The sequence below is a fragment of the Bombina bombina genome, chromosome 2, assembly GCF_027579735.1.
Source record: "Bombina bombina isolate aBomBom1 chromosome 2, aBomBom1.pri, whole genome shotgun sequence".
NCBI lineage: Eukaryota > Metazoa > Chordata > Amphibia > Anura > Bombinatoridae > Bombina > Bombina bombina.
In genome coordinates this window covers 1,403,155,211-1,403,166,559 of record NC_069500.1, presented here as the reverse complement: position 1 = coordinate 1,403,166,559, position 11,349 = coordinate 1,403,155,211, and the positions used below count along the sequence as shown (strand labels likewise).

The 11,349-nt window shown below is 33.5% G+C and overlaps 1 protein-coding gene across 1 annotated transcript in view; it reads left to right on the top strand.

Moving 5' to 3' along the window:
* Positions 1-11,349, top strand: part of ATP6V1B1 (ATPase H+ transporting V1 subunit B1) — a 175,570-nt gene that overhangs the window by 37,455 nt on the left and 126,766 nt on the right. Inside the window, exon 2 of the mRNA XM_053704334.1 lies at positions 6,671-6,726. Within this exon, the coding sequence (XP_053560309.1) occupies positions 6,671-6,726 (56 nt within the window). The remainder of the gene's footprint in view (positions 1-6,670; positions 6,727-11,349) is intronic.

Here is an 11,349-nt window from a genome sequence, read left to right as displayed (position 1 = left end):
TAGAGAGAGAGAATATAGAGAGAATGTAGAAAGAGAGAATAGTGTGTGTGTGTGAGAGAGAGAGAAGAGAGAGTGAGAATAGAGAGTGATGAGAGAGAATAGTGTGATAGAGAGAATAAAGAAAGAATAGAGAGAGAGAGAGAATATAGAGAGAGGAGAGAGAGAATAGTGTGTGAGAGAAAGAATAGAGAGAGAATAGAAAGAGAGAGAAAAATAGAGAGAGAGAATAGGGAGAGAAGAGAGAGAATGTAGAAAAAGATATAGAATAGCGTGATAGAGAGAGAGAATTGAGAGAGAATGTAGAGAGAGAGAGAATAGTGTGTGAGAGAGAGATAGAGAGAGAATAGAGAGAGAGAGAAGAGAGATAGAAGAGATACAGAATGTAGAGAGAGAGAAAGAATAGAGAGATAATTAGAAAGAGAGAGAATAGAGAGAGAGAGAGAGAGAGAGAAGAGAGAGAGAATGTAGAGAGAGAGAATAGTGTGATAGAGAGAGAGATAGAGAGAGAGTAGAGAGAGAGAGAAGAGAGATAGAAGAGATACAGAATGTAGAGAGAGAGAAAGAATAGAGAGATAATTAGAAAGAGAGAGAATAGAGAGAGAGAGAGAGAATGTAGAGAGAGAGAATAGTGTGATAGAGAGAGAGATAGAGAGAGAGTAGAGAGAGAGAGAGAAGAGAGAGAAGAGATAGAGAATGTAGAGAGAGAGAATAGTGTGATAGAGAGAGAGATAGAGAGAGAGTAGAGAGAGAGAGAGAAGAGAGAGAATGGAGAGAGAATGGAGAGAGAGAATAGCGAGAGAGAAAAGAGAGATAGAAGAGAGAAAAGAGAGAGAGAGAATGGAGAATAGATTTAGGCAACACAAACAGAATATGGCATAAGACTTTATATTTTTAGGGTTGAATACATTCACTTCTTGCACATATATTTTTGGTGTAAGCAAACAACAACAAAACAAATGTTGCAGGGACGATGGCAGAGCTAACTTACAGAAATGTAACCTCTTGTAGAACTATAAAAGCCTGACTGCAACTCTAAAGAATTTCTACATGTAACCTCCAAAATGAGTGACAGACACATCCCCTAAATCTGTGCAGAAGATACAATTAGTGCCCCTCTTAAGCTGGGCTAGTTGTCTCTTTTGTGATTAAGTATTCTCTCCTCCACCTCTCTCCCCGCCCAGATGTGAGTGAATAACACATTATTCTCAGGACTAATGGTTATTACATGTGACAGGAACTGTGAATTTTGGGTGGGTGTGGGCAGGAGGGGTCAGGTTGAAAGACATTTTTTCGCAGAATTCACAACAGTTTTTTTTTCTTCTTCTTCTTTATAAAATCCAAGCCCACACACACACTCTTTTTTTCCCTCTAGAATAAGTTGATCTCTATTTTTACCATTTTATTATCATCAATAGTTCAACCCCTCAATTAATGAGATGGGTGTTTTCCGGTACAAAGCGTAATTTATTCTCTGATCATTCTATCACAGACCTAGATTCTATGCAGCAAATAATTTATTAGAAAGTCTTGTTTTATGATTTATATATTAGATTGTGATAATTGTTAAAAAAAAGTCCTTATTAAAAATGTAACCAGATTTATCAATCTAGAACATTCCATTGGAATCCACAAGTGTTTGCCGCAAGGCAACTGTAATTTTATTTCAATTTGAAAAACATGAAATTCACTAATATGATATACTGTTTATATATTAAAGAGGCACACATGAAATGCTTTATTTTATTAGATCATTTTATTTTTAAAACAAATTCACAGTGTATTTAATTTGATCAGACAACTAATTAAGAGTTGCCTACCTACATATGCTCCAGTCACCAGCCAGCATGAAAATAAATAAAACATGGAACGTCGTGATGTTAATATTTACAGCTTAAACGAAAGAAGTGATGTGATAGGTGTTTTCAAGAATAATAAAGTAAAACTCACAAAGTAGCAAGAAAAGGAGATAAAGAACATTATAAAGTTGCTAAAGTTGCTCTGCTTCTAAGAAAGAAAAGGAAAATAAAAATTAAATAGGAGTAAATAGCAATATATACATACAATAAAAAGGTTTCAAACAATATTGTGGAAAAAAATTTTTTTTTTAAAAGGGACAGGAAACCCCAAAATTTTCTTTCATGATTTAGATAGAACATACAATTTTAAACAACTTTCCAATTTACTTCCATTTTCAAATTTGCTTTGTTCTCTTGTTATCCTTTGCTGAAGGAACAGCATTGCACTACTGGCAGCAAGATGAACACATCTAGTCAGCCAATCACAAAAGACAAATGTGTGCAGGCACCAATTAGCAGCAGCTCCCACTAGTGTAGGATATGCGTGTATTCTTTCTCAACAAGGGATAACAAGAGAACAAAGCACATTTGAAAACAGAAGTGAATCTAAAAGTGTCTTAAAATGACATGCGCTATCTGAATCATGTAAGTTTAATTTTAACTTTCCTATCCCTTTCAAACATAATATATAGAAAAATGTTACAATGTAATAAAATACAAAAAATATGGATACTTGCATAAAATCCACTGACCTGATAAAGAGGTGGAACCTCGAAACGCATTGTCTTTTGTCACATAGTCTGGCTAGATTTAAGCGGACGAGTAACATTTGCAGATCTTCAATTTTATGCAAGTATATTTTTTTGTATAATATGACATTGTAAAATAGTTTTAATATGTTATTGGCTAGAGTAAAATGTTGGCGCACAAGCGATATAGAAATATTGCTCCCTGCTCATATCACAAGTTGAAAGTAAACACATTCACTTGAGCACAATCAAATTTAACAAAAATCGTATTAACATAAAGGTTGCACCAAACACAACATAAATACATTAAAATATACTGTTTCACTCATATAAACACGACTTATTAAAAAAAGAATCAAATAAATATTCATAAAAATGTTTTATGAGGGTTAAAGTTTATACAGAGAATAAGTTAGCATGGTCGCAATTTCCAAAGTCGCTTATTTGGGTTTTTACTTTTACTTATAACTTAATATGCGTGCTAACCCACGTGCACAGAAAAATTACTTCTAACAATGTTTAGGCTTGAGTGGGAGCGCTAAATAGTGCTCCACTTGTAATTTAGCCACATATGCTTTAATAAATAATATTGTTTGAGCGCTGTCTGTTGTTTCTATTAATAAGAATATTAAAGGATTTAATAAAGCTGAGACTGGAAGCTTTTTTTCCCTAAAGAGCAACATCATAACACAGCTCATCTCAAATTGGAGGGTAAGTAAAGCAAAAGTCATTTGTAAAACCCCTTTATGGAATGTGTGGCTGATTCATTGACCAGACTTCCATTAGAGGTGGTAAGGCAAACACTTAAAGGGACATTACAATTAAAATGTGATGTTCCATTAATTGATTCATTAATTATTGAATATATTAAAATAAAACAGCAGTGCAATATACACTGAGTAATTGTTTTGCTTGATTCACTGTAATGTGTGCTTGCCCTATACTCACTGGTATGCTGCAAAGTGCTGCAAATTGTGCAACCTGACATACTGCTTAGAGAAGTGCACACACTCTTTCATAACTAGCTCTGATTGGTCAGGAATAAGGAAAATAAGATAAACAAACCAGCGTTTTCAAGCGTTTTTATCAGCTGTCCCTTTACAAGCAAATTGTAGCTTTGCGAGATTTAAATGCTTTTAAAAGATGCATTCAGTTTTATTTAAAGGGACATAAAACCCATATTTTTTCTTTCATGATTTAGAAAGAATATGCAATTTTAAACAACGTTCTAATAGACTTCTATTATCTAATTTGCTTCATTCTTTTGATATCCTTTGTGGAAAAGCATATCTAGATAGGCTCAGTAGCTGCTGGTTGGTGGCTGCACATAGATGCCTCGTGTGATTGGATCACCAGTGTGCATTGCTATTTCTTCAACAAAGGATATCTAAAGAATTAAAGGGACACTGAACCCAAAAAAATTATTTCGTGATTCAGATAGAGCATGACATTTTAAGCAACTTTCTAATTTACTTCTATTATCAAATTTTCTTCATTCTCTTTATTTGAATTGCAAGATTGTAAGTTTAGGTGCCGGCCCATTTTTGGTGAACAACCTGGGTTGTCCTTGCTGATTGGTGGATAAATTCATCATTTAAAACTGAATCCTCTACCTGAATCGTGAAAGAAAATGTTTGTATTTAATGTCCCTTTAAGAGAGAACTATAACAAATGAACAAATGAACACTTACACAAGTGCAATTTTGAACTTTCAATGCATTTATGAGACTTGTGCAGCAGCAAAACCTTTGGTTCGTCCAAATCTTTTGGAATAGATATTTGGTATTTGTTTCCTTTTTAACAAATGAATACTGAATATTCATTGCATTCTTACCTCTAGAGTGCGGTAGTGCTGTGATAACCCCGACCCTTCTTCACAGAGCGGCAGATACCAGCGCCTGCGTAATGGACCTTTTCCTGGGATCTGCCTCCTTAAACCCAAATTATTTCTTTCATAATTTAGAAAGAGCAAGCAATTTTAAGCTACTTTCTAATTTACTTCTAGGTTCTAATTTGGTTAATTCTCTTGATATTCTTTGTTGAAAAGCATAGCTAAATATTCTCACATAAATGCCTTGTGTGATTGGTTCACCCATGTGCATAGCTATTTCTTCAACAAAGGATTTCTAAAGAATAAAGCAAATTAGATAATAGACATAAATTGGAAAGTTGTTTGAAACTGTATTCTCTATCTGAATCATGAAAGACAAAATGTGGGTTTTGTGTCTCTTGGCTCTGTGAAGAAGTGTCAGGATTAGTGCGACTCTCTAGCTCTCTAGAGGTGAGTATTTAACCCCTAAAGGTAATTTAAAGGAAAATAATGAATACTCACAAATTTCATCAGTATTTCTTTTCTTTAAATACAAATAAAAACAAATATCTGTATTTTCATTGCAAATTAGCATTTGTAATAAAACAAATATACAAGCCTAGTATATATATTAAAATAAAGGTTATCCTAATATAAAACAACCCGGACATTATTAAAAGGACAGTAAAATCATAATTCAGCTTTCATGATTCAGATACAGCGTGCAATTTTAAGCAGCTTTACTTCAATTATCTAATTTGCTTTGTTCTCTTGCTATACTTTGTTGAAAAACATACACAGGTAGGCTCATGAGCTGCAATTCCCTACTAGAAGCTACTTGCTAATTGGTGGGTGCACATATATAATTCTTGTGTTCAGCTAGCTCCCAGTAGTGCATTGCCGAGCCTTCAATAAATTATACCAAGAGAATGAAGCAAATTGAATAATAGAAGTAAATTAGAAATCTGTTTACAATTGTATACTCCATCTCAATCAGGACATAATAAATGTTGGGTTTTGTTTCCTTTTAATATCTCATTCATTTCAGAAACTTGAAATCATTGCTTACTCCGTTTTAACAGAATACGACCGCATCTTATAACTTATTACAAAATACATTGAAGTTTATTGACAAAGCTGAGACCTCCCAGCCAGCTTGTGTGTTGGAAAAGTTAGGTTAAGTCACTTAAATGTAGTCATGTTGAGCTGGCCGGAAATCCAACAAAATGGTGCCACCTATGGCCAACTTAAAGGGACAGTGAACACCAATTTTCATATAACTGCAGGTAATAGACACTACTATAAAGAATAATATACACAGATACTGATCTCAAAATCCAGTGTAAAACATTTTAAAAACTTACTTATAAGCTCCCAGTTTAGCACTGTTGATGAAGTTAGGCTGGGACACCCACTGAAAGGGGCTTGGAAAGCAGGAAGAGCAGACACCCCCTCCCCTGCATATGAAAAGACCCATTACACAAAAAAAGAAAGCAAAGAAAGCAGGAATCTACAGACTTCAGTCTACATCTGATACTTTGGGGCCTGGTTAGGAGTCTAAAAATCAGCACAATGTTATTAAAAAATAAGCAAAATTATACACTGTTACAAAAAAAATCCCAGATGGGCTATATAAATGGATCATCTACAAAACATTTATGGAAAGAAAAATTTAGCGTAAAATGTCCCTTTAACGGGACTTACTAAAACTGTTTTCTGATAGGCTGTTAACTTAGCACACAGCGCATAACTGAATGTCAAAGCAGATGTATTAAAATAAAAAATAACCGTGTCTGAGAATTGCAATAATAATATTACATTTAAAAAATATATTAAATTATTAATTGAACAGAAAACATTTGACATTAAAAATAATGTTATTTATTTCAATTAAGTTAAATGTATAGTTTAATATTATTACATTTTAAATTTAAGATGACTGCATTTTATTACACTATTATTGTAGTGTCATTAATAATTATGACAATGCATCTACAATAGATATTTTGGCTTGTAAAATGTTAGTGTATTTCATCAGTTTTTTTATATTTGGGATGGAGGATGTTGGTCTAATATTTTTTGTTTTTGGGACTGAAGGGATCTGTGATAAATTTTTTTATTTTTTTTTAATGTTTTTGTCTAACAGATATATTTTTCATATTTAGACTGATTTTATTTCATGAATCTATTTTTAGAGTGTGCAGGAACAGATAATATGTTCAGATAATTTACTGTGCTTATTTATTTTCATTTTTTGGTTGGAAAATCTTGCTATTTATTATCTAAATATATATATTTTTTTTCTTTTTCTCTAGGTTACAGGACAGTGTGTGGAGTGAATGGACCATTGGTTGTGTTGGACAATGTGAAGGTAAGGGGAACAAACTATTGAATAATTGTACATAAATTATACAGATATATCTATTTATTTATCACTTCAGTATGGCTGTTCTATTCCCCTCACTGGACTTCTAAGACAGTGAATTAATAGTTGTGAAGCTTTTGAGGAGCACAGTCCAGAATTCACACCAGTGTGGTAAGGTTCACTAGCATTAGGACTGCCCTTAAAAACAAATCCCTCTATATAAATATGAAATGAAGGATTTATATAATAATAATTGCACTTTTGCTATGCAATGCTGTGTAGCTCTTGCTGACAACCAGAGGTTAATATTATTTTCTTTCATATGAATTTGGACTTAACAAGACTTTAATGTATTAAGATATTTGTACATATCAGCAGGGGCTCTTACATGACAATCATGGCAATATATATAGAGCAAGAAGCGAGTTTCATTTGTTCCTTCAAAAGCTAAAGTCAATGTGTCGGGTTCAAGCAGCCAATCATGCTTCTTTCAGGCTATAACTTTCTACAAACGGTGCAGTTAGCATGGCAGAGTATTAGGGAAAGACTCTGTGCTTTTAGACATAAATGTCTGCTTGTTTCAGTGATAGCTTAGGACAACTTGCTATAAAGTGATGGGTAATACATCAAAATGTGCAGAAATAACACTGTTCAAAATAGATCTCTCCTCCAGCATATTAATAGTCACTTGGTTCTGGATGGGTTTACTGTTAGGGCTTAGATTTAGGATTAACTGCACTTGCAATATTTCAAATGCTCTCATTTTTAAGGACGTAATTTCAATAAATCATCATAAGCGCTACAATACCACAGCATTTAGTACTTACATGTGGAAATTTAAAGAAAATACACTTTTATGATTGGGATAGCACAAACAATTGTACAATTGCACTTCTGTTCTCAGAGTAACCTCTATTTTATTATTTACCTTACAGGACAGTGTATTGTAATATTATTCCTATTTAGGGCCAGTTTACGAGTGGTGCGTGCGAACGATATTGGGTTTATCACAGTTGTTTATGCACATCTGAAGTGCTGTGCATATTACAAGTTGAAAGTAAAAGCGTTCACTTGAGCGCAAATGAATTTAATGCCCGTCAGGATAGCGTGACTTTAGAACTCTGGTTAACTGTTACGCTTGAATAAAAAATTGAACAAAATACATCGAAATTACATTATAAGAGCATCTAATAAAAATTATTGGAAAAAAAAATAATAAATTTAAAAAAAATTAAAAATGATTTAATAAATTGTTTAAGTATGTTTTTACTATAAATATTTCACATTTCAATGTTCTTCACGTAGGGGCATATGTTCTAAGTATTTATAAATAGATATTCCTATATATATCTGTAAATATCCATACCTATATATAATTATATATATATATATATATATATATATATAGGTATATACTATAGATATATATTTTACAAAAAAAACCTTTTAAATATATAGAGAAATATGTATTTAAGAATAAATAGAATATATTCAGCTATGTGAAAGAAAATTGGAATGTGAAATGCAATCGGGTTTGGGTGACTTGTTGGGTGTTAGTTTTTCCCACTTTTTGCGCTCCATTAAAGTCCATGGGGGAATACGTTAACTTGGTCGCGATATTGTAACTGCGCATCAGGTTAGCACATAAGCGAAAACGTTTTACTTTTAACTTGTAATATACACGGTAACCAACGCATGCAAAAAGCTAAGGTCGAGCACAGTAAGCGGCACGTGAGAGGGAACCATAAATAGCCACTCGTAATCTAGTTCCTAATATGTTCTCAGTTATTAATCTTTCATGCTAAAGTGCTGGAAAAGCCGCTTGTACGAAAAATTTCAATAATGGAGCAATGGCTACAAAAAAACATTTTAAGCATTAAAAGTATTTGCACAGATGCCAATATACAGGCAGTGTTGGTTTGAGTATGTGCTGCCTATCACAGGTCTTACACTTAGTTACATGCAATATTGCCAGTAATAATTGCAACAATATCATTGAAAGTAAATTGCTCAGCTTTAATGGATTGGTACCAAACAGTTATCCTATTAAACAGAGTATCTGGGTAGAAAAGCAAATCTTACAGTTCAGCACCAGTTATGCATCACAGCACAGAGATTATCAGAGATTATAAAGAGCGGGTTTAGGCTTTCTGGAGTGGGGCGGTAAGGTAGGCTATACGGCAGAGGCTGATGGGTAATTGCCAGTGTAATATGAAAGGGATAATATGATATGTGAACAATCAAAAAGTCTCATTTATTCTGTTAAAATTTTGTTTAACATCAAAACTTCTATTTGTAAATCTTCACCCTCTCTTCTGCCTTAGCTGAAATAAAAGAGCATATTAAGAATTCAGTAACCTAATTGGTGTTACTGTTAATTACCTGCACATGATACACAGTTAAAGGGACAGTCTACTTGATTTTTTTTTTTAAAGTTAGATAACACCTTTACTAACCATTCCCCAGCTTTGCACAACTAACGTTGTTATATTAATATACTTTATATCCTTTAAATCTCAAAATGTCTGCCTGTTTCTAATCCCTTCACAGCCCACATCTTAACTCAGTGCATTTTATCAGCTTTTCACAGCCAGACAGTGCTATTTCATGTGTGCTATATTGATAATATTGTGCTCAATACCGTGGAGTTATTTATGAGTCAGCACTGATTAGCTCAAATGCAAGTTTGTAAATAGTACTGAGATAAGGGGGTATTCTGCAGAGGCTTAAATACAAGGTAATTACAATGGTTAAAAAGTATATTAATATAACAGTGTTGGTTATGTAAACCTGGGGAATGGGTAATAAAGGGATTATCTATCTTTTTAAACAATAAAAATTCTGAAGTAAACTGTCCCTTTAACGGGACATAAAAGCCTAAAAAGAAAAAGGTTGAATGTGTCAGAGCATTTTATTTTTCCCCTATTGCCTTCACATATCTATGGGCTAGACTACAGGTCAGGCGCAATCAATAATGCCGGGTGCGTTATCCTTTGCATAATCCAGCACAAAGGACAGAGCAAAATCTGCTATTTCAAGTGGATGGTAAAATACGTTAACCTAAGAACCTTAACGTGACCGGCATTTTTGAGTTTGCCCTATATTTTTAATGGTGGGAACATTGTTAGCGCTCATGTTATAAGTGGCGAGTTAAGTGTTTAAGCACAACATGTAATTGTAAGGAACAATTTTGCGTGTTTGGAGATGTGACATTAAGTGTTAAAACTTGTAAATATTCATAAAAAAATACATAAAAATATATTAAAAAAAGTATTAAACATATATTTATACATATTAAGTTTAAAATATAGGTGTATTATTTTTTAAAAAACCCCCAGTTATTTAAGGTACTGTATATGGTATATGATAAGTGCTGGGTTAGGAAGTGCTCAAAGGTCTATATGTAGGTGTGTTTATTTGTGTGTGTATATAGTATATGCGTATGTATATATAATTATATATATATTATATGTGTATATACAGTGCCTATTTGTAAAAAAAGGCTCTATTACTTTTTTACTCTATTACTTATTGACTATTGATTGATAAATTGTGCTCAGTAACTCTAAGAAAAGCAAAGGGACAAAGTTATTTAAAAGTGCTTGATATATTCTGCAGCACCCTCTTGTGAAAAGTAAAGTATTTACATGATAATTACAAATATTACCTGTTATTAGATGGCAGTATGTATATGTTTGTGTATTTAATAGAATGCACACATTACAATAGGGCCCACAATTTAAAAATCGTATAACACAAATAAATGTAATATTAAAATAAAAAAACACAGTAAAAAAATTTCAGCTAGATTCCGATTTTTGGGTTACAGTTTTAACGCTGAAAAAATGGCAATTTCAGCGTACAAATAGTATCGCAGCCATTTTGAGTCGTGTCGGTATAGCTATACCGCAAGCATTTTAACCTGTAACGCAACGTCAATCCCGCACTCCAAAAAATGACGTTTTTGTGTGGGATTTCCATAGCGCCGGTATTACAGGTTGTGCGGTGAGGCTAAAATGCTTTCGTTACAGCCTATACCGAGACGATCCATTACGTTATCTGAGAGCAGTAGTTATGGATTTTGTGTAACAAAAATGTTTCACAAAACTCATAACTAAAGTGTAACAAAGTACACTAACACCCATAATTTATGGGCCATAAATTACCTATTAACCCCTAAACCGAGGCCCTCCAGCATAGCAAACACTATATTAAACTTATTAACCCCTAATCTGCCGCCCGCCCACATCCCTGCAACTGTAATAAAGTTATTAACCCCTATTCTGCCGCTCCCCGACACCGCCGCCACTAACTAAACCTATTACTCCTAAACTGCTAGCCTTCCACATCGCCCCTACAAAATAAACCTATTAACCCCTTAACCGCCAGCCCCCCCACATCGGCACTTATAAATTAAACTATTAACCCCTAAACCTATCACCCCCTAACTTTAAATTAAAATTACAATATCCCTATCTTAAAATAAATAAAAACTTACCTGTGAAATTAAAAAAACTTAAGTTTAAACTAACTCCCGCATAGCAAACACTATATTAAACTTATTAACCCCTAATCTGCCGCCCGCCCACATCCCTGCAACTGTAATAAAGTTATTAACCCCTATTCTGC